Below are 24,921 nucleotides of genomic sequence, written 5' to 3'. Positions count from 1 at the left end.
TCCCCCTTCCTGCGTATGTCCAGTATTAATTCTGGACACTCTAAAGTTGCATGTAAACTTAGACACAGGTCTACTGCATGGTGGTATCACTAAGAAACTAAAAACGTACGCAGAAAAAAAATTGGGGAAAAAAAATTCCCAGATCTTTCTCCTAGTAATGTCAGAAAATTCTTTGTATTTCTTCTTGGGGTTTGAACATTAGTAGTCATTCTCTGATGGTATTTAGACAAGACTTCAACTGTGCGAAGTTGGTAAAGTCATTATTTCTATTGCAGAAAATTATCTCCAAGTCTTTTGTTCATAAAATCACCACCAAATGATGACATTTTTTTCCTGAGTATTTCCTGTGTAACAAAGATCAGTCGACTGTGGAAGTAGCAGACATTTTGCTTCATTGGATACAAATTAGAGGAGAAAAAGGGGGGGAAATCAGTTCATGAAACCACAACTTGCATAACTGGTTATGCTTAAATGAAAAAAATCAACTGATCATTTCCTGGCAGATGAAACATTGCATTAAAACAGAATTTAATAATTTTATTCTTTAATTACTTAGCTCTATCCTTGCTTCCTATCACTCTATTCCTTTTTTATTTAAAAACTTCTTTTTAAAACACATAGATTTTGAAGGAGAAATTCTACTTCAAATTAAAAAAAACTTGAAATAAGAAGATATAAAAAATAGATCCCCTCAAAACAGAGTATTTTTAATTCCTATGTCCATGTCTCCTCTACTGTTTAACTTTCTCTCTCATGAAAAATATTAATTTAATCTGATAAGACTCCTAATATGTATGTGTTTAATCCCCCAGCTCTCCACGGACAGCTTTTACGTGGATTTGTTAATTGTCAGAGCAGTGGCACAGCCCTGATGGGTGAGTTTCCCAGGTGAAAGCTGAGCCCTCACGAATCCAAGTTCATCACTCGCCGCATTGCTAATGAGACAAGCGCAGCCCAACACGAGGTTAATTGTCAGAAGCAATAATCTAAATTAAACTGGCCAACATTCAAGTAAAAGGTACCACTTAAAATACCTTTTTCAAATTAAAGCAATCTCAGGAGTTTATTTGCCTACTCAATATAGAATTCCAAGTTGTTTTGTTTTTTTTTTTAAAAAGCAAACCTTCATCTTTGCCTCTAAGGAACCAAAGTAATTATTTTTAATACAGTGACATATGTTAGACAAAAGTATTAAGGAGGGGGCTTCATTCCACTCCAAGTCTCCATGGAATTTTCCCTTATGTGATCACACATCTGAGCTCAGATTTTAACCCAGCCAATGAAGATTTTTCGTAATAATGGCTATTAGCTGATGAGAAATCCTTTCACAAATAATCCCAAAACATGGAGTATCTGGTGTGATGTTTCCAGCACTGAGAAGTATAATTAAAACAATACGAAGAATACAAAAAAGAGTTCACAAAAACCTTTGAGAAATGGCTCAAGTCAACTCAAAGCTCACTTGGTTTTGGCTGGGACTCCAGGCTCCCGACAGCTTCAGCCTGCCAAAACAAATACAACCACCCATTTCTTCCCAAAGCTTTCACCCAGGGAGGAACCTGCTCCTTTGCTTTCCCTTGCTACAATAATGACATGCCTGATAGGATTTGATGTGGGTTCATATCCCTGCCTGCTTTTGAAACAATTGTTATTTTGTTAATTGTGAGAAGAGAAGGACTTAAGGGGCACCTTGAACTGACATAACCAATAGCTTCCAGATAATTGTTACGTGCTGTAATAAAAATAATACACATCATGTGGGCAAAAAGTTTAAATATACCTCAAGGGAAAATATTTTGGGATGTAATTCCACATAGGGAATCTGCATAATTTTGGTTGCAACCAGAGAAGAAAAATTCATAATTTAAGATAGAAATTATTCACTTACCGTGCAGAATTAGTATTTAAAAAGTGTATTCATCTAATAAGAATGAATGTTGTGGGTGAAGTTACAATGGTTTCTGCATATGTTTACCAATATGGAATGACTGCAACATGTATGGAAAAGTAGTTTTCAATTAACCTTTTTTATATTTTTTTTTAATTACTTGACTCTGTTATTTATATGAAGAAAAGCTGATAAGCAGATACAAAGCTATCTTTCAAAACACTCAGTCATCTATACTCAATCTCTACACTAATGACAGTCAGACTGCTCAGGTTTTCATAACTCCTTAATTTTAGCCTTAAACATGAAATTATTTTAAGTCAGGTAATGCAGTGAAAAACCTCTCAACTGAACAACAACAGATGTACCAAGAAAGAATAATGCCGTACAAAATACTAGGAAAGACAGTGGATTCAAGTAAGCAATAATAAATGAGAAAAAACTTGGCTCAGCTTTTAATGATATTCCATAAGAAGTGCCTTTTTTTCTCTAACACAGAGCTGAACTCAAATCACTACAAATGCCTTAGTCTAAGAGGTAGCTGGCAAACACGGCGGCATGAAAAGCATCTTGAATTAGATTTGGCCAGTTCCAGATGAGAATGCTGACTTCAGCTAGTTATGAACATTTTCACATTTCTTTTTTTTTTTCTTTAAATTCCCATTTGGGAAGCTGCTGGTTCCTCTCCCAAACATACAAATTTCAATCCTCAATGCAGAAGCTTTGTTACATTCCATTCCTTGCATGCATTGGACAGCCTACTGCCTACTTAGGAACCCAAGGGGAAATGTACAAAATGACACTCCTGGTGCACTAACATTAACTCTGGAAGTTTGACAGAAGCATGTATTTACCTTTGTTCACCAGCTCAAACCAACTGCAGGAAGCTGTACCATTAGCACTGATCAACTGAGCTCAATTGGGCAAAGACCAAAGATGCTCGGAGAACCTTCAATCTCCGCATCACCTGAGTAAGGCTCTTTGTGGTCCAAGGTAACATATTTATAAAAACCATTTTTCATTTGTCTTCATATGTAGTGGTTTGATCTCTTTCTCCTTTTAAATTTGAATTTCTCTTTCAGATGTTGGAAGTGAGCATTTCAGTCTTTATTTTTCCCCAAACATTATCAAAGAGCCGTAACATAGTCCCACTTAAAAATGTAAGAAAATACTCTAATTAATAACTATTATAGATGCAAAGATATAGAGTGGCCTGTTTTCAGCATTCAAAGGAAAAAAAATATTTCCAAGCACCTTTTCTAATTGAACTAAGAATATGCTAGGCAGCATGTAGTTTACCAGTTCTGTTTCTGAAGTGTACTCTTCATTCTTTCATTGGAGATTTGAAAGTCACAACTACAGTATGGTCAGAGGCTTTAGGTAGTCAGGACACAGGATTAAAAACAAAACAAAACAAGGCAAGTAACATAAAACAGCTCTGGGTATTTTTTTTTTTCTTGCAAATGAAGAAATATACCACAGCAGTCTCCTACCTGCCTGACACTTTGCACCTCCTGCAGTCAAGGAGCAAAAGGCACATTAGACAGCTGTGAGACTTCTTTCTGGCAGAAACCTCATGTTTCCCATCCCAGTCCACAGACACTGATCCTAACAGGGCGAGCTATCAAGCAGATACTTCAGCCAGATCGGTGAGGTTATAGTTACTCTGTCAATTTAAGCCCAAACTGTAAATGATTATTCAGTCTTCTTACAGGTTTAAGAACTTCAGCAAGGAGGACGATGATCACCTTTGCAAAGCTAAACTGCCATTTACCACTAGTTAGAATTAAATAAAAGCAGAAAGACAGATTTGGGAAACTTAAAAAAACTTTCAAAAATTACACTCTGCTCCAAGACCTAACACAGTAATAGACTGTCACAGGAATAGCTATTTCCCTGGCAAGATAGTGCAATAATGCAATTACTGCCATTTAATTAATTTATATTCTCAAAATCTGTCTCCTAACAATTCCTGAGTATTTTGCTTTAATATCAAGATAGGATTTTCTGCCCCAGTTTGCCATAGCAACCCCTGCAACAAATGGCAGTTGTCTATAAAAGGGGGGACTCTTTGAGCACGCATGCACAGTTTAGCATGGTTTGTTTTAAAGCAGGTCAGAGCACAATGGACCTTTTCTACCATGTGGGATGGAACACCGAGAAATCTCACTTCAAGGGCTGCCACGCTCCTCTGCAAAATGAAATGACACTGCTGCTAAGTCTGGATGTAATTACAGATATGAAAGGATGGCTGTGAAAGTTGGCTTGTATCTTCCTCTCCCTCCTATACTATAGATGTATTTACCATAAAGCTGTTAACATCCTGGACAAGTAACATGCAGCAGACTTAACATTTCCTTTCATTTTGTTTTAAGTGTTGGTATACAGTGGTGGCTGCTAAGGCACGTTTACCACTAAAGAATGAGACCTTTGTCTGTCTCTATTGCAGGCAGAGCTCTCCTCTGCCTGCCTATGCAGCCCCTGGCAAAAGCTATACCGGGAAGTCTTGACCTCCGGCCCAACAAGAACACTTAGTAGGGCTAAGGGTAATCCCAACTACTTCTTGCTCATTCAGTTTCTTGAGCTGTTTGAAGCAATCATTACCAAGTCAGCTACATTTTGTGGTCATATTATAAAATGAATCATTGTTCAACAGTCCAAGATTGCTAAACTCATTTTTATGTGTGGTTTAGAGGAGAGTCACTGGTTGCTCAGACCCCTCAGAGCTGTACTCCCTCCAGTCTAGTCACAGCAGGGAAAGCGCTCATCTTTGGCACTAGTCCAAACATAGGATGGTGTAACTGAGCAGAATTTGGCCTCTAGTACTTGTTCTCACAAGCTCCCCAGGAGCTAGCCAAGACTTTTTTCAAGCCACTTCCATCTGAAGAGTTTTTACCTCAGAGAGTCTCTAGCTTTTGTGCCATCTTAACACGACTACTTCTGGGAATTGAAATATCCACCACTCCTTTTGAGGTCCTCCAATTACATCCTCCAAAGCGTAACTTCTCACTACATATTCCTATAGGCACAATTTCTGTTTTAAGAGAGCCTGTGGAATATTTGATGCTGGGATTTGGTAGGATTGAATGAATGTTCCATTATTCACCCTGGTGGTACAGCAGTGGTTCCTCTGAAGTTTTACAATGCAGTGCATTACTGTAAAGACATCATATGACATCATAAAACTCCCACTATTTCTAAAGCTTCTGATGAATATTCCTACATAACAACCTTGTTAATATATGAAAAAAAAAAAGTTAATTTAAGAAAAATTTTGTGCTTTATTTAAAAGTCTACAGAAAAGTACTAACCACCTTATGCTTTAAAAACAAAACTCTTCACCTTCAGTTCCAAACAAAAGGAGGCACCATCTTGATTTATGAATGCAGTTTGACAGGGAAACCTGCTTTTACATGAAAACCTCACAAAGAAAGCTCTTCTGCAAAATATCTGAATCTTAATTTCAAGTAATATTTCTAACAAGTTCTTTCAAAACAAAAGGTTACTGTATGTCTCTTATTACATCCAACACTTATTACATCCAAGTGTTTATGATATTTCAACCAGGAATAGTCCAAATAAACAAATATTTTCCCCTTCTTTTAAAACCCTCCTACATACACATACGTATTAGTCAAGCTAGAGACCAACTTTTCAGTCCATACCAAAAAGGTGGGTATTTGCTATCCCCACCTTCCGTCAAACACACACAACTAAAGGAACACTATAGCCTACTGTAAGGCTCCTAACCTCAGGCTTCATGTGTCTCCCTACTCTGTAGCTTTCTCCTTCCTCCCATCTTAAGAAAAGTACTTGAAACCAGGTCAAATTTTATAAATACTCAAACAAACACATCTCCCCACTTTTAGTTTCAGAGGTTCTACACTTCTGTCCTCTGAGGACAAAAGCCTTCTATGTCCACCACTCTGCAGAAGCAGATAATTAATATTTTGCTGTCCCAGTAAGTCATCATGTCTCAGGTATTCACATAAGCAAGCAAGAATCTAAATTCAAGCTTCTATGATTTATTATTTAAAATATTCAAATTACTCTGAAGATCATTAAACAAAAAATATCCTGCACATAAATGGCTTTCATATAAGGAAAAACGTTCTGTAGTAAAATGGCTTTCGTGTATCCCTCCTGTAGCTAAAGATCTCTCTCCAAAGTAGCTGTAGTGAGTTTATTTTTCTTTATGAGGACACAGATGAAAAATTATGCGGATGAAACATGCCAAGGAGGCTCTTGCAAACAATCAACAGTGGTTACTCATCCTATAGATAAATGTATCTGAAGCTGTATCACCTACATTACCAACCTGCCTCCCAACAGATTTACTTCTTCATATAAAACAAGTTTGAAATGCAGCTTGAGATGTGTCTGGAAATAAACCATGTTTCAACCTTTACCATCAGTTTCATCAGTGGAAATAAAAAACCCCATTGATTTCAGAAGCATTTGACTTTATCTACACTGCTGTAACTTAAAACATAGCTTAACTTTCTTGTAAAGAATCTTGCTGAAGCTACATCACTGGCAATTATGAACACTAACAGCATTGTGTGTACTGATTTTGCACTCTACATCTCACAATGGGATGCCTATTTAACTTTTGCATTTCATTTACCTTCAAACCAAGAAAAACCTTTCTAGTTCAATTTTTTGCCTTACTACAGTATTACCAGAACACTGCATGTAAGTTTCCAACACTGCAAGGAATATTTGACTCTGAGATATGCACCTTACACATAAGTTTTAAGAGGTCAGGACCTTATCTCTACTACTACCAGCTTTTCACTTCTGTTCTTAACTCTTCCCACTGAGGAAGCAAAAGCTCCAAATGAAATTGTCAGCCCAAACTCCTCCTGGTTCAAAAAGCCATGGTCATGGTGTGCATCTCCTGCTTTGGCATCTCTCATCCTTTCCCATCTTTATCTTCATAAGATATCTAACGAAAAGCACTGCATTTTCAAAACTGGTAACTTTTTTCATTACTCCCTTAAGTCACTTTCAGGCCCAGTTTCTGTCAATCCCTATGCTGTTCTGCCAGAACATCAGTAAGACACTAAATGGTACACGTTATTTCAGAGAAGTATCTAATCTGCCATTTTTGCAAGTTCAAATGGCTGTGCTGCCAATAGTAGGATTAAGATATTATTTAGTATTGAAATTCTACCCAGGTCCCTTTTTCCTACCCTGCTCTCCAGCAGGTCAGCCCCCAACCTGTACTGGTACATGGGGTTGTTATTTCCCAAGTGCAAGACTCTACACTTGCCCTTGTTGAATTTCATCAAGTTTCTCCCCGCCCAACTCTCCAGCCTGTCTAGGTCTCACTGAATGGCAGCACAGCCTTCTGGTGTGTCAGCCACTCCTCCCAGTTTAGTGTCATCAGCAAACTTGCTGAGGGCACACTCTGTTGATTAAAATATTGAACAGTATCGGTCTCAGTACCAACCCCTGAGGGACTCCACTGGTCACAGACCTCCAACTAGATTGACCAACACTGACCACAACTCTGACTTCTTCCTTTCAACTAGTTCATGATCCACCTCACTACTTGGCCATCAAGACCACACTTCCTCAGTTTATCTACGAGGATGCTGTGGGAGACAGTGTCAAATGCTTTACTGAAATCAAGATAAACCATATCTACTGCACTACCATCATCTATCCACCTAGTTACTTTTTCATAGAAGGCTGTAAGGTTGGTCAAACATGACTTCCCCTTGGTAAAACCATGTTGACTGCTCTTAATGACCCCCTCATCCTGATATGCCTAGAGATAGTGCCAAGAACAAGTTGTTCCATCACCTTTCCAGGAATGGAGGTGAGGCTGACCGGTCTATAGTTACCCAGGTCCTCCTTCTTGCCCTTCTTAGAATACCTAGTTCTCATTTGCCCATCTCCATGCATCCCCCACAGGCATTCAGTGCCAAAGGCTCAGAAATAATGCAAGGCCCACAGGAGGCCCCAAACATGTCTGAAACCCACACAGACCAAGGTACAATCACACTGTCACACACCTGCACACCTGCAAAGTAATGTGTTTCAGAGAGCAATACAGTATCCCAAAGTTACCAACCCGTTTATTTTTGTTCCAAGTAAAGTAAAATACTCATATTCTTTTCTGTTCCATGTTCTCATGCCAAAGATGGGATCATGCTCACAAGCTTCTGAGGGGATCCTCTAAGAATTCATTTTTTATCTCTACAAATTAATATTTTTAAGAGAGGTTGAAGCTCTCCTCATCAAGAGCCCCAGAAGTACGAGAAAGAAAACCTAAAGAATTAACAATGCTAGCTGTTACGCTCCCACACAGGGTTAACTTTGTTTCCGAATAGCATGCAGAAGTCTGACGCACCCATCAGATGAGCTACTATACTTCTATTAGTGTTCTGACACCTCCTTCTGTACAAATGTAGCCTTTTTTTTCTATAAAGCACATTATATAAAAGACTTAAGCAAGCATGGAAATAAGAGAATTTTTTTTTGCTTCCAGATTTAAGCTCAGCAGTCCTTGTATCAGGCAGCATCTTCTGCCCCCTAAATACTACATCACGCAACCGGCTGGATGTATAAAGACATTCAGCAGGTGTATGAGATCAGGGGAAACCAGGCGCAGCCTTCCTCTATAAAGAAGTTGCCACAAGACAAGACCTGATTCAATGGGCCAATGATTCATGCCAAAATTAGAACATATTCCTTATTTCTTTCTGTGAAGCTACAAACTGCATCTCGCAGCTGCTCTGGGAAAATAACTACAGGTTTTGAAAAAGACAAATGCTATGTCACTGTAAGAAGTTATTTTGTCATAAACCAATTATATTCTGTATCTAAAAATCTGTGGACCAGGGGCTCCCTATCTACTACAGGATTTGCATGCTACAGCTACATTGCTGCAAGTGCAAATTTAGCTACACATCTTGCCATACAGCACATTGGATGGTTTTAATAGTCCTAAATACAGTTAAACTAACAGCAGCTTGCATCCATATCCAGTTCCTGGATACATGGCCAGATAAAATCTAGACAAAATGCTAAGCACTCAAAGGAAAACAAAGTACACACTGTCTATTAATTGCATGGGAGTTAGCATTGCCATAATGTAATCCTCGTTGAAGACATGATTTTTTTTTTTTAATTTATTGCGATCTGTTAAAAGTCATTCCATTTAAACAGCATTGCACAATTTCCAGACAACTGAATCTGTGAAAAAAGCCTTATGGCTTTGTGTCAGGTCTTTCCACATTATTATGGTGCAAAGGCTACATAAATTTATCTCCTTCTAATTCTGGATTTTTTTAAAATATCAAGACTCTTTTTTTCCATCTGCAGCTAAGATTTCTCCACCTCCCCTACATTTACATGCAAAACCAGAGTTTATGCACAAGGGACACAGATAAAAAAAGGGAAGGATTTAGAAGAAGCCTTGAAGACATTGATGGCAATTTTGTCCCACAAAATCCATATTCCGACCATGGGGCACCACAATGTAACATCAGTACTACAGCTGTACCTGCAACTCCATCTCAACCTCACTTCAACCAGAAGGGGAAGCAAAAGAGTGGGAGAGGGGAGTTGCTGTAAATTCAGTGAGATGGTGGGGGTGCTTATTACAATACCAAAAAAAAAAAAAATCACACTGCTGTCTCTCACAGAGACCTGACATTGCTATTACAAATAGTGTAGAAACACTTGATCTGTTGCTATCTCCTCTTTTGCTTTCTCTCTCCCCATTTTCCCATACGGACACACACTCAGAATTGTAAACCACAAGAAGTTCTTGTAAAATGAAATTGTACTTCAGAGCTACAGAAAGGTAAAGAAAAAAAGCCCTCATGTTTTTATAGAAATAAAAATAATCCTTAACCTCATTATTGAAATAACTTTGGATTATTACACATAAATGTTTTTTACAAGTGTAAACATTTCACTGTAAATGCTACAGTTTTCATCTTGTATCACTCAAATCACACCATGGAAGCTCTCTAGCTAAAAACTATTTCATTTCCTTCCTACTTGCCTTTATGCCATACTACTCTTTTGGCCCCCTTCTAGAAAAATTCATAAATGCATATATACATTGGGATTTAGACAGTTTGACACTGGTCTTTTAGTATCTACAAATAGCAATCAGCTTAACAGAAGCAGCTTTCTATCAGTAAACTTCATAATAAAAGTACTTCTGGATAAATAAATGAAATATCCTCTCTATAATACAATGCCAAACTAATCCTTGTGATAAATTTATTAATTCAACCCTCAAAAGGCCAGTAGAGTATTCTTTTTGTTCTTTTATGAACAATACATTTGCACTAAATAATGTAATAGGGTTTACTCTAATCTGGTTAAATATACGTCTAGTAACATTCTAACAGCCTTAGCATCAACACTGATACAGTCCAGTACAAAACAGTAAATTTAGTATAAAGCATTTTAAACTTGCAGTGGCAGAGTAAAATTCCACATAGAGTAGTTAGAAAATACAAATCTTTAATAATTGCCAGTTTCTATGAATTTGTGCCGTAAGGGTAATATTAAATTCTTAACGTAACGTGCCACTTTGCGCTGGTAAATACCCAGTTGTTTCCCAAGGATGATACCTACGCTTTACATCATGGAAGTACACACCTCAATCCAGCACATTTCCTAGACATCAACCAAGATTTCCCACCAGAAACCAGACTTGTAATTCTTCACCTGTGCTCTCTAGTTGGGACTGTAGCATCTCTTACCTAGCTGGAAACTATCATTTTTGGAAATAACAGCACACTTCTGAAATCAACAGGTCTTTCCTCTGCAAACAAAATAGAAGTTCTGTGTTTCATCTAAGAGGCAGATCCTGCTGCTTCTACAAATGGACGTAGAACATATTTCCTTTGGAACAGATTTATCCCATTTTGCATAGGGCTTTATTTTATGGGTGGGGCTGTTTTTTTGCTGATTTGAGTTTCTTAATTTCATGGCAATTAGTTGTAGAACTCTTTAAGATGCATTGCTAGAATGCCTGCTTGACAAAGAGCACTTTGTATCTTATTGTAAAATATTCAGACACTCAACCCAAACAAATGGTGTCTGTAATAAAAATACTTCCATGTACTGTCATTTGTACTAGAAAAAAATCGGTTTTATTTGTTCATTCTGCATTTTAGTGTCACAGGTCTCTTAGAAAAGATAATTTATAACTCCTTATGCAATTAGATATGAAATTAAGACAACTTACTCTGCAGAAGAATTTATAATAAAGAGACCAGGTTCAACCAGTTCCACAGCAAATATTTTGATAGCCTCAAAAAAGACAGCATAAAAATCTTTAGTGTTTTAAAAAATTAACATGTGCCTTTTGGGTAAAGTACTGTACATGCTGCTAATCTTTTAATTAGGTTCTCAATTTCACATACACATTTATAGTAGGGGGCATTTTTAATGATCAGAAAATGCAAATGCATGGTGTTGCTATGCTCTTCTAGCAGAGCTATCAGAAAAAAACAAACAAACAAACAACAAAACAACACAACTAGTATGTGTAGCCTTCTATTTAAAAGCTCCACAATAAAATAATATTAAATGTTTGTGACCAATGAAATGCCATTCTTCCTTCTTTTAAGTAAACAAATACATTGTTTAGATTGAGGAAAAAAAAAAAAAATTGTTTTCCACACTCAAGCCACAGAAAAAAAAACTTGTGTTCATAATACATGTAGTTTTTACACCCATTTTAAAATATGTAATTGATGCTATCTATATAAATGGATACATAAAGAGTGATGTTTGAAATGTATTTTATGGTAGCATTTCACAAAACGCCAATTTTCTCATGCTGACTGCTGCATGCACAATTCTGCCTAAACATCTCTTTCAAGGGTCTTGAAAAGTTTTAGTAATACCTGTAGCTCACTATTCGATACATTATTTTCCTCAAGCATTTGGTTCATCCTCAGTTTCAACACAAGATAAACACTTTCCCCCCCATGAACTATTTCATAGATTCTATAGCTGGTGCCAAAAAAAACCTACTCAGAAAGGCAGACAAATTGCCATCAGTTAATGCCCCTCTGCCAAAGGACATTTTCAGCATGGACTTGTCACTGTGAAAGAAATTAGGAACTATCCACTAGCTATCCCACATAATGATTTTTTTTAGAAAAAGGAAAATGGTCAAAATGTGGCTAAGCAGCAAATATATTACAAAAACAAAGTATGAAAGCAATCTAGTTAAGAATCCTGACTAGCACACACATTCTCCTCCTAGCTAGTTTGTTTGAATTTAACTCCTTATTGGTAACTGGAAACAGCCAGGTGAAGACAAAAATGCTATACATACAAAACTGGGGAGTGAAATCAGAATAAAGTATAGACCCCAGATCTCAGGATTACTATAGCTTTATTGTTTAATTGACAGCTACTTCATCCTAGGAGAATTATTTTTCTGTTGGAGTAAAGCTGAATGTAAAATCACCCATAAATAACCAGATAAAAAAATATCCACCTCATTCAACTTAATGCAATGCCTTTTTCTAATCATGCCTGTATAAACATATATTTTTTAAGTTGTTTCTGGCAATCAAAGGTGTTCAGTGGCTGAAAGAAAGACAGTACAAGCAATTTTCCGTAAGTCCTGCACCAGTAGAGAAGAAGAGATACGTAGCCTAAATAAGCAGCTCAGTGGACAGGAGGCAGACACACGCACCTGCTTCTCTCAGCCACAGCTTAAATTCAAACCTTCATCAATACTCTCTGAGTTTCCAGTAAACAGGATAGCAGACAAAACGAGGTCACTAACAGCATTGTCTTTTGCTCATCCTTTTCCATTCTGTAAATGTAGCCATTTAATCTCCTGCAGACCCCCAATGACAAACGAAGCAGGAGGGCAGACTGCCCTTGTAAAATTCAACCAGTAGGAAAAGATGCAAACACCAAATACAGTTGCTGATTGAGAGGTTCATTTATATTTCAATAAGGGCAGGAGGACTAAAGCCCAGTGCCTTTTACAATAGTAAAATTGTAATCACAGGATGGTGAGAAACCCTCTGCATTTAAAAAACAAACCTGTTTTCATGCTTAATTTGTCTGTGTGGTTAAAGGGGACCAAGATGTACTGCCTTACACTGCCTTGAGCTTGCAAGGGACCCTGAAGCCAGCACCATGGCTCCCCAAATACTTAAATCAATTATCCTTCACACTGGCAGCAAGATCCAGACCAGGACACCGACAATAAGTGGACTTTGGACAGACCAGCCAGTACAAAGAGCTCTGCTTTTTCCCCTGTAACGTATCAATTATAAATGCTGCATAGGGGAACCTACGTCCAAGGCAAACCAGAGATCCTAAAAGTTGGGATGTGTTTCTCAATAAGCAGAAGCCAATCAATGGGATGAGCCCTGCCTCTGCTAGATTAAAAGTGGTGGGGTCAGCTTTTTGCCCCTGTGGGAAAGGGAGATGGGGCAAGGCAATCTGCAGCTGGAGTGAAAAGTATCCACTGATGCCAGGGTTAAAACGTGGCAACACTTATCTAGGGCAGAGACTGGAAAAAAAATCATTAGCAGACAAGAATGTTTAAAAAATAATAATTTAAAAAAGACACCCTAACATCTTAACCACCACCGGCTTTGCTGTCCTCATACTACCAAATGTTTAAATATTTAGTTTGCTAACAGCTAGCTGCCCCTCATTTTCCTTCTCTGGGCAAGGGAAAACCTAGACTAACCTAATTTATTCCCATTTTTAAATACAACTTTCCTTCATTATCATATTCATGAAAGAAAAAGACAAAAGCATTTTATTTTAAATTAAAATTAATAAAGACCATTTCCCAGTTTTCCTCAAAAATAGCAGTGGTTCATGGACTTTTGGGCTTAGCTAAGAGATTGGGAAGAGGGCCAAGAAAAATCTGTTCTAACTTTTTAATTGAGTACACACAGGCCTTTAGGAGTGAACTTCATTTTTATTTTACCCCAAATTACTATATGGGTTGCTGTGACACAAAAGAGTCTGTGGCTCAATTGCCTTAGCATTTCTTCATTACTTTATAAAGCTAACAGAATATGTAAAATTATTTCCTTGAAAAGTGCAAAGCTTGAAGAATCTTCTGTCCTGGAGCATTATCTTTTTTCACCCAGTCTGCAATGTAAAGCGAATGGAAAGCACTAAAAAATATGGCTCTCGTCAAACAGAAAACACCGATTTGCTGTCACAGCTTTAGCAATATTTCTTGGAAACAAAGGAGAGAGAGGAACAAAAGGTTTAATGAATTCTACCCCCAGCACAGTCTGAGTTTGATCCATTATGACAACAAAAAACAACACAGACACCACTGCAACAAGTCCACCAGAACCCCGAGAGCCAAAACCAAAACTTGCTGCATTTCAGAGCACTTGCCCTCAAACTCCTATCACAGGTATGCAAAGCGTCACAGAGAAGCAGGAAGGAAGAACGGGTGTTTCACTGGGAGAGCCAAATCCAGCTCTGTGCACTCTGCTCCCTCCTCTCCACGCTGCCTCCTCTCCTGCTTGCCAGCGGTGCTGAGCTCAGTCACAAAACACAAATGGGACAGAGAGCAGCCCTCAGAATTCAGGGCTACCTTTGGTTGTCGTCCTTTAAGCTGTTCAAACATGAATAAATTACCCATTTACTTATACTACCCAGATGTTTGCCATCTAGAAAAATAGACTACTGTTTGTAGAAGGTTTTGTTCCATCACAAGAATCCTGTAAATATATCGGGATCAGGAAGCCAATAACACATGGCAGCTTTTACACACACCAGCATGGGAGGGTGGCAGGGAAAAAAGAAAACAAGACACTTCCTGACTGATGGTTAGAAGCCAAGAACTTTCACAATGAGCTTATCAAAGAATCAAGTATTCACTGGACTTCATGCTCTTGGGATAATGAGGTTACTCAAAATAACACTACAGATGAAGAATGAGTGACAAGTAACCTGAAAGGTTGGTTTATTAATTGGATTTTGATCTTTCGTTTCCATATATATATACACTTTTATATAAATATATATGTGTATATATATAAAATACACGTACAACTACTCTAGATTAAACTATATATGTGTGTATGTATACATTATATATCACATATTATACATTATATTTGTAATATATATGAAACAAAGTAAAACAAATAATATATTCCATGTTTTATATAAATATGATATTCTAACATTTCTGTTTATGTCACATTTTCCACAAAAAAATCCCACACTAATTCTAGTAAATCCTACAAATATAAACAGCCTCAATCTCTGCTTCCTTTTATTTTTCACATAAGATTTCTTAAGAGTTCCAAGCAATGTTTAAAGAGAACTCTGGGGCTTTAATTGAAATGACTTGAGATGCTGAAATGATAACAACAGTGTATTTCAAACCTTGTGTCCATTATACACTGAAATGCCTACCAAAAAAAGGTAGAGGTTTTCAATATTCTCATTAAATTCTGACTTTCTCTCATGGTTCCTGTAAGTGAGTTTCACTTACAGTTGTCATGAAGTTTTGTAGGGTAGACAAAAGAGTGGTTTGATGGTAAATGTCAGTATAATGGGAGGAAAATAAATATTTGAGAAGTACTCAGCCCACTTTCTTCAAACATCAGAGAGAAAGACAAAGGTTACAACTCAAGCAATGTACAATTCATAAAGGAGCAGCGTTTACAAGGAAAACTTTGATCTGGATGGCCGAGCATCTCTGCAAGAAATCCATGCTGCTTAGCAATCCCAGACAAGTTGTCATGAAATTGCACATCAGAGTTTACTTCAAGGTGTTGTACCCCTAACACTTACTTCTTAGATTGTATCATCTAGCTCTTTTACAATTTCACTTGCAAAATGGGAGAGAAGAAAGAAGAGCTTACCCATTAAAAGTGTCCCCAGTAGAAGTAAAGAGGGGCAAAGGGGAGCTATTAAGATGGAGTAAGACTAACTGCTGAAAAGAGCTTTGAAGAGGGCTAGGTCTGTTTCTTTCATTCATTTTGGAGTTTGGTTTGTTTTAAGACATATTGCTCTAGCAGGATGCTCATACTCTGTAGCAAAAGAGTTTGAGCTGAGAGATATGAAGCAACTCTACATGGGTGGACAACTCTGTTAGGTTAGACCACTATGCTATCTCTGTACAAACAAATTGCTGTATTGTCTTATTATTTAAGTCATTATATCACCAGTGTCGCTTCTATTCACTAAAGCCAGTATAATACTGACTAGAAGGTCTTTGATCACATGAACAGGCAGCCACAGCTCAGGCATACAAATCACGCTGAGTGCTTGGTTAGAGAGTCGGAAGATTCCAGATTATTTCACCCTTGTAATTTATTGCACATTATTCACAGGAGAAACCTGAACCCAGGTTTCCTCTCATTTTTCCCATACTGCTACCTTGCTCTTGTGTTAAAAATAGCATATCTACCTACTCTAGTTACCTAGATGTTCTTCTGAGGCCCCTTCCAACCCTTAACATTCTGTGATATCTGGTCTTCCTAGCTGCCACAAACTTAGTTGTATACATCAAACACAGTTCAGCAGGGTTTCACCACACTTTTGTTGTATCTTTCCTGATACAGAAACATAAAACTAGCTTGTCTCTGTTCAGTAAAGCCCCAGCTGGGATGTTCTGCCTTTACCTGATGTTTAATTGAAACCTATTGTGGTCCTGGAGATGGCACAGGTGGGAGTATTTCACAGGATCTTTTGCTACTAACCATCCACTCCAGTGTTTCCAATTGCCCCAGAGCCCTACCCTCTTAGACCAACTTAGGCAAATCCATTCCCCCATTATTAGTATTTACACTCTTCAAATCTTTGTACACATGGTTATAAACCCTTAAGCAGCAAGATGGTCATACAGGTCTCATAAAAGCTAGCCAGAGTGAAGTGCAGCATTCAGGCTATCACTTTCTCACACACATCAGCCTGGGGTTTGGATTGATTTGCTGAATGTCACCATATCAAACAGATTTGGTCTTTGCTTTGAAATACTACTTAAATGCAGGCCACAAGTGCAAGAAGCCTGCAATTAACAGCAGAGAGCAGTGCTGAGCTCACATATTTAGACCCTCGAGGAAAATGAACACACTTGCAGTCTGAATTCCTTCCTGCCCCAGCCACATGCACTATGGATGCAGAGGAGAGCCCTGCCTTGGTTTCCCTGCTGTACCATCAGGAGAGCTACCTTTCCCCCTCACTGCAGCCCACTGTAAGGACAGCCTCACTAGTGCTCCAGAGTGCAGTGCTCTGCAGAAGCACCAAAGCCGAGTCAAACGTGTGTTACAACTTCTGGGGCAGCAAGCCAACATCAGAGCCTCACAGGTGAAGCAGCTGGAGGACAGTTGGTCCTGTGATACACCTCTGGGTGTCATGACATTAGGGCAGCAATAACACCATCAGCTACTCTGGCAAGCCACCGACTGACAGCAACAAAATTCTCCTCTTGCCCACTCCAATCATACAAGGCTGACAGGGCTGCTGCTGTCTGACCTGAGCTCACTAAATCATGATCCCCACAGAACATCACTCTCCTCCATGCCCAGCTATCACAACTCCACATGGCAAGGCAAGATACTTAAACCTTTTCTATTTCTCATTCTTTCTCACCTTCCCTACTGACTACTGCCAGCCTCTCCTTCCAGTCTTCCACTCTGACCAGCCACCCTGGCTCTTCACAGCCACAACGCTTTCCACTGCAGTACGCAGCACTAGAAGCAACTGGGCAGTGTGAAGAGGGGCCATCAAGGCACTAACACAAGGCACTGCTTCTTGCAAAGGCTCTGTTCATGACAATACATTTCTTAAGAACCATGGGTTGGTAATCTCTGCAGCAACAGGGAAAGGAAAGATCTAATGTTTCTCTTGCTCTGTGTTGGCTTCCCTCTGCTGTTTTCTCACCCCTCCTTCTGCTCCACTTGGCACCTCGGCATCATTTCACTCTTTCATACACCCCTTTCCTTGTGGTGGCCACACAGCAACCCAAGCAACTCCTTTGCCAGTGGCTGGCTAGAGCTGCCCATAGACAGCAGGCAGGGCAGGCACTCCACACTGCCCTGCCAACACACCTAGGAGGAACAATAGGGAGGAGAAGAGAAGCTTCATTTTGATGGTCCATTCAGCTTTGCAAACTTTTGCAGACACTGTACACCAGTTCTGCATATGCACTCACAACAGCTAACGAGGTACTGGTCAAAAAAAACCCAAGCATATATATGTATTTCCATAAGAAATCACAATTTATTTTTCTGTTTCACATGGATTCTAAGTAGACCTTGCTAAACGTGTCAAACTAGCACTGATCTTCCTTCACCTCACATTGAGGGAATCAGCTTTCACAGCAGGTCCCAAAGATGCAGTACAACACACGGAGTACTTCATATTGCAGCTACTTTCAAAAGACTTTGGTCCCAGCAGCCAGCACTCTATACTGTATGTAGCCCCTACTAGTACCCTTCTATTGCATAGCCCAGTTCAAATACCACACCCACTACAAAAAAAAAAAATTGCATCAGAGCATGTACATTTTATTAAACTACACATAGAACAGGTGCTGCTTTAATACATGATTCTTTTCCTCTCTGGAAGGCACATGTAGCAGGTTCCCTAGCGTCAGGTGTAGGCTCAAGAGATGAAAGAAAAATACATAAATGTTTATTAAACCTTTGCTGCCATTCACACCACCAACTTTCACACCCTAGTGCCAAGCTGTTAACGAATTCCCATGCTGTTCCAGAAGGTTTTTCACAGCTCCTGTCAGAAAGGGGAAGTTTCACGAGGGCAGCACTGACTGGAAAAGTCTCTACTCTCACTACCATCAACAAAAAATGTTCACAACCAGCTGTTCATGGAATACGTGTCCTACCCAAACACTGAGGGAATGAAGAGTTTCTTCCAGTGAGGCATGGGGCCATCTTCATGTATACCTCCTGATCCATATTTGTCTCAAAATTATTTATGCTAACACTTCTCAATTTACCTAACTGACCAGGACTAAAAATTAGCCAAGATAAGCCAAGCGACCATGAGCCAGTACATGAGGCTCCAGGCCAGGTGGCAGCTGTGTGTGCAGGCTGTAGCTCATATGCTCAGACATGGCGTCACCTCCTTGGGGAGCGTTGCAGCTCCAGGCTGCTCTCCAGGCACGCAGCCCAGCGGCAGGGCCCCTTTGGGCACAAAGACCCCTTGGAAAGGCAATGCAACACCTACCACTCTGTGCCACATTTCCTTCTCTGGCACCCAGACTCTGCCGTGCTGCTGTACAGCTGGCAAGTGTGAGGCAGGGCCCTACACACAAGGCACACACCGCCTGCTCAAGCCTCAGCAGGTCTGTAGAAGTGCCATGGCGAACTGCAGCGAAGGCGGTGTGAAACTGAACAGCAATTCTCTCTGCTGCCACAACTCCTCTTTTCCCCCTCAACTAGCTCTTTTATCTGTCACTGGAGACCCTGCTCTAAAAGGAAAAGGCAAGATGTGTCCCACAAGATGAAGTGAACGCTGCTACTCCTCTCAGAGTCATCCAAAACAAGAGAGGGGCAAAATTAAACATCTTCCCAATTCAAAAGGTGGCAATTATTACATGCTATGTTACGGCTTAGACAACCTTTACAATAAAAAAGCTTTGACAAGCTCATATTTACTTCATCCCTGGATGATATGGGGACACCTATTTATGTCAGTGTTTTGCACAGCGTGTTGCTCAAAGCTTTACTATTTGAAAAGTGCACCTGAGGATCTTCAACTTCTCATGCAGATCCTGTAATTCAGGTGATCATAAAGCATAAAGAAGAACTAAGTGACTGTTTATCAATGTACATCGCTAAATGAAATCAACCCCAAGCACTGGAACAGGAGCAGATCTTTCCTACAACCAGAATGAATAAAGCAAGTAGCTATATTTTTCCTATTTTTATTATCGTAAAATTGTGTTCCAAGTAAATCCTTATATCAAAAATTTAGCAGCATGCTTCTATCAACCCTAGTTGACAGATTATAGCCCAATATTCTATAAATTTTCTTATTACACTAAACAGTCTTAGAAATCTGTTAGCACTATGTCTCTGCCTGTACTTTAACTCAGCTTGCAGATACCTAGCACAGAAGCAGGATACTGCAGAACATGATGCATACTTCAGCTTCATATCTTAAAATCAGCATGACCTGCAGCATTTGCCCAGGATGTACAGAAGTCTGGGAGAACTGGTCCTTCAGTGTGAAGGTGATTTGTTAGCTGACAGATCTTTAAGTTTTTAAGTGTTATACTATCTGACGTTTTCAAGTGGAAGGTAACTGCTGCCCTAAAGACAAAAATGCCAGTCTTTTCTTTCAGACTAATTACAACAATTAGAGATTTGACTTTTCTAGTTATTGAAGCAACACATTATGTGACAGATTAGTATCTGAAACTGCTCATTGCAAAGCCTGCAGTTCAACAATGCAGTGGATATCTCCTCCATGCACAGTGATTAGTTTCCTTCTTTAGTCAATCCTCCTTCTGCTCTCACAACAGAGGGATTTTGCAAAAGCAGGTTCCCTCAAGTGAGATGCACAGCCAGCGTGGATCACTGCACTGAATGGCAAGCCTCCTTGGAGCAGGTTTCTTGCAAAGCCCATTCCCTTTTGTAAGTGCCAAGAATCAAATCTTGGCCACCTAATGCAGCATGTTCCACGTGTTAGCTCACAACATGTTGAGCAACTGTGTTAACTGAGATGGATAGCGCTGTCAAACAGGAACCTGGCTCACCAGGATGGAAACAGTGGGATACACTGACCTTTTAGATTCAGAAAAAAGCATCCCTAAAACAAAATGAAATGTTTCATACTAAAAAAAAAACCCCAAACTACCTTTCTGCAGAGCTTTTATTACCATATTGTGTAAATAAAAACATGTGCATGAGCTCTGCCTGTATAAAGAACCTGAGCCTCTCTCACAGAGCAGAGGCTGACAGAGGAAATGAATCATTATCACCCTGCTTGAGAAGAAGTTTGTACAAGAAGTCTATGCTATTAACCACTGTCTGGAACTCCTGCATTCAACAGCACTCCTGCTCACTCTGCATGTTCAAATACCTAGCCATACAGAATAACTAAAGCCAACAGTTAAAATCTAAATGGCCAGGTAAAGCTTATTTTAAACTACTCTAAATGTGCACAGGTTTTACTGGTGACATGAAGGTGAAACTGAAATTTACAGGCTTTTCATCTAAAAGAATAAGCACGGAAATAGGTTATTTCAGTTTAGTACAAAAAAGGCTCTTGAAATGCAAAGTCCATTCTGGAAAGATTTTTCCCAACCCACCACCTGCTGCCTGTCTTCCTCAAGATTAGGATTTTAGGTTTGTTTGTTTTTCAAGCTGATATATTGCGTAGAGAGAGACGAGCTTTGTTATTTTAAGATTTCGCTGCTACTGGAGAATCATGTCTGAGTGGAAGGGATGGGCAGAGCTTTACAAAGGGCTTTGCAGCCATACAGTAGGTAAGTAAAAACAGATAAATCAGCCTGCATTTTAGCACTACTATTGGCCATAAAGAGAGCATGGTTATGGTTATATATATATATATACACACACACACACAATGTATAATTTTTAAAAGTAAATACTATAATACGCTGCTCAAAATGGCCCTGATACAAAGAGGAATCCTAGATAACATCTAGCTGCACACCTAGAGGTTCGATCCAGCTCTTCTGTGCCGACTTTCTTGAAGCAGCAACCTGCCTCCTGGTACAGAACAACTGTATCATTGAACATGTTGACTGATCATTATCACCGTATTTCACACTTCAGCAAGATCCAGCTAACGCTTTCTAGGCAGGCTAACAAGGTAGGGCTTGTTGTACACCTAAATATAAAGCAATCAACAGAACTGATAGAACCACTTCCAAGATTTGCCACCGATTTTCTTGCTTTGTCCTGACAACGAACATCCTCAGGTGCAGAGAAGGGGAAAAGAACTGTATTGAATACCTTGTGCCTGAGCTGCAGAACTGTGGGAATACCCCAGAGCCAGGAGCGCTGTCTCCACCAGCTGGCTAAAGAGCACATCTTTGCGAACCAGAACGAACTCAGCATGCTCTTCTCGATTATCGTATTCAAGAGAGGCATCTGACTGCTCCACCACACAAAAGACTGGAATCATCAAACCTAGATGAAAAAAACAACACAAAAACACAAACAAAAAAGCATCAGTAAGAGAGGAACAAGAAGCATGTCATACATCTCTGATTAAAGCTGTAAATTAAAACACCTCCTAGAAGGCTCATCTTAAGTGGAAATCTGCCTTTCTTCCCTGTGGGATAGCTTTTGTTTTCTTTCCAAGGGAAATACTGAAGTCTCATCACTTGACTCATTTCAAAACCACACTAAAAGCTCCAGAGAATACAATTCAGGAGCAGAATCACAGTAAGCATGAGGACGAACAAGATTTCCTAATAAGACCTTTTCAACATTGCAGAAGTTATCTACAGCTCCATTAATGTTCCTGTTCTTTCAGGTCAGAGCTTCTCCACATTCAGCCAAAGAAAAACTGGACACAAAAAAGCCACTTCTGCTTCTCTCCACACAGTGAACGTATGCAGGAATCAGCAGAGGCAATTCCCATCTGCAGTTCTTGGCTGGGACAGGCTTGTTTGCAAGTTTTCAGACCACAGCCAGTGTTCTCACTGTGCATAGAAAATACCCTTGCACTGATTTTGCTGAAAATAATCATCCAGTGTTGGCAGTTGATGGTCATGCATACCCAGAGAGGCCAGTGGCTGTTCTGCCGGCTGCACATATGAAGACAGTGAGGACAGCTCTCTTTGAAAGAGGGTCAAGGATGAGGAAGAATCACAGAAATGGAAAATTCAGGAGGTGGTCTGGATTTAATTTTGTTCTGTTTTCTTGTAAATGTACATTTGTGGTTACAGGATCAAGTCATCTATGGCAATAAATTGTGGAGCATGAACTTAAAGGGATTCAGTATTACAGACAGCAGAGAAACAAGCCAATTTGCAGGAGACAGCCCTGCATTGCTCAAAGCATGTGCAGAGGGGGAAGATGGAGCAATCAGAAAACCTCCAGAACTAACTGCATGGCCACTTCCATCTTCCGCTACAGGTCAGGGGCTAGCAATGGAAAAACCATTAGCTGCAGTTATAAGAATTTATTAATTGGTTACATGCCATTTCTTAGCCCCTAGGGAAACTAGGAAATATTGGGGTAGATACAAATACCAGCCTAAACCTGTTCTCCAAATGTACTAAGGCTCATGATACTGACAGCAAGTTCACCTCTCACTCCTGTTCTTCAGAATTAAATACAAGCATTTTCAGTAGGTAACAACTATGAAAATAAGTGAATATATTTATGAAAGGCCAGACACAAATCACTGTATTCCTGAACCAGGCACTTCTTTATGGGGAAAAAAGGAGAAAGCCACATTTCAGTTCTCATTCTGTACAAATTCAGTGAAACATCTTCAAGATCATCTACTAACAGTAGCTTCAGTATCTACAAAACAATACTTATATATCCCTTCAAATGAGTCACCCTGCCCTGAAATAGACATGGTGACACCAGTAACAACTGCTAAGGGACTTAAATCCTCCTTGTCTTGAATTTGCAGAGACTAGATTTACATTAACTTAGATTTTAGATACACAGTTCTCACCCCGTGACCTATCTGGCACAGAGGACTCCCAATCTGATATTCTAACTGAAGGTCCGCAGTAGCAGCTACAAGCCACAATATCCAGTCAATGTGGTTTAGTTCTTTGTTTTAAAACACATCCTGAAATTATGTTTAAATAGGTTATAGCATCACACTGATGCTGCTGCCTCTTCACTGCTTGATTCTGGGTTAAACTGATGCATTTTGCAAGTTCAAGCAGCCAAATTGTAACATACAGTGTTAAAACAATATCCCAAATCTCAGTGAAAAAAAATCTCTAGCTGCTTTCCTAAAAGACAGTACAAGGTTGAGCCTGCTCCTCTGAAATCAATGACAAAATTTATTTTTCCATCAAAGATTAAAAACTGAATTCTATTTGTCCATAAATCATTTAACTAGCAAAAATTAAGGTCAACCTCTATAAGCAACAAACTGTCCCTCCTGTCAAACATACAGTCCACCATAGCAATTTTGATGGGGCTGTTAATTTCTCAACAACAGATTCAAATACTTGGCCCAACAATGAGGCTGTGATATTGGTTATGTAAGTTACATTTTGGCAAGACAGAAAAAGTAGACAAATGCAGGCAAATAAGAGGGATGCCACAGTGTCTTTTATCCTCCTGGTGGATGCTTTCCTTGTCACACAACAGTCTCTTTAGCAAAGAAGTCACACCTATTCTCCACATTCATTTACTGTCTCAGTACAAATGGGATCTCAAATTTTAGAACTGATGCTGTACATGACATCACTTTATGGACAGCACAGGGATTCTTGCCCATTACGACTTTCCTGCCCCTTCCTGCTGCCCATGCTCACAGGGACTCTGCTACAGAAACAGCTTTGCAAAAACATCTCTGAACTCAGTGACCCAGTGTAACTGATGATAAGCTGCTATTAGTATCTTAAAAACAGAGAGCAAAGGGCAGGTTACCACATCTGTCATTGCTAACCCATTCTCATGCCTCTCATTATAGTCTGTAATCTTAATACCAATCCTATTTTACTAAAAAACAACGGTAATCCCACTTATTTCCAAGTAAGTATCACTCCATTGAAGTTCCATCTGGTTTGCCCTCTAGTTTGCACTTAAGCTATAATATCTCCAATGGATTTATTGCCTCAAACTTCCCTTTTTATGATGTTATCTGAAAAAAAAAAAAAAAAAAAAAAAAAAGTTAACATACTTTCAGTATGTTGGAATCAGAAGAAAAAAAAACAAACATGTGCAGCCATGCTCTTTACACACTGATATACACCATATCTTGCTCCCAGATGCCTGTTTTACACCTCTAGATCACTGCAGGGCCCTTACAGAAGAGCAATGCAAGGTAGTCATTGCTCATTGTCATGCCAGTTAAAGAAGTTACAGCAATACTCAGAAAGCAGGAAACAA

The 24,921-nt window shown here is 39.3% G+C and overlaps 1 protein-coding gene across 4 annotated transcripts in view; it reads right to left on the bottom strand.

The window, feature by feature from the left end:
* SATB2 (SATB homeobox 2) overlaps nucleotides 1-24,921 on the bottom strand; it is a 132,654-nt gene that overhangs the window by 88,342 nt on the left and 19,391 nt on the right. For all 4 annotated transcript variants that reach the window (XR_007889946.1, XM_051624049.1, XM_051624050.1 and 1 more), the window contains one exon: nucleotides 21,841-22,017. Coding sequence is in view for 3 of the 4 variants with exons in the window: in XM_051624049.1 (XP_051480009.1) it covers nucleotides 21,841-22,017 (177 nt within the window). In the remaining variant the exon portion in view is untranslated. The remainder of the gene's footprint in view (nucleotides 1-21,840; nucleotides 22,018-24,921) is intronic.

The sequence above is a fragment of the Apus apus genome, chromosome 6 (genome assembly GCF_020740795.1).
Source record: "Apus apus isolate bApuApu2 chromosome 6, bApuApu2.pri.cur, whole genome shotgun sequence".
Classification (NCBI taxonomy): Eukaryota; Metazoa; Chordata; class Aves; order Apodiformes; family Apodidae; genus Apus; species Apus apus.
Note: the sequence above shows the minus strand (reverse complement) of the source record. Positions and strands in the feature narration are given on the sequence as shown.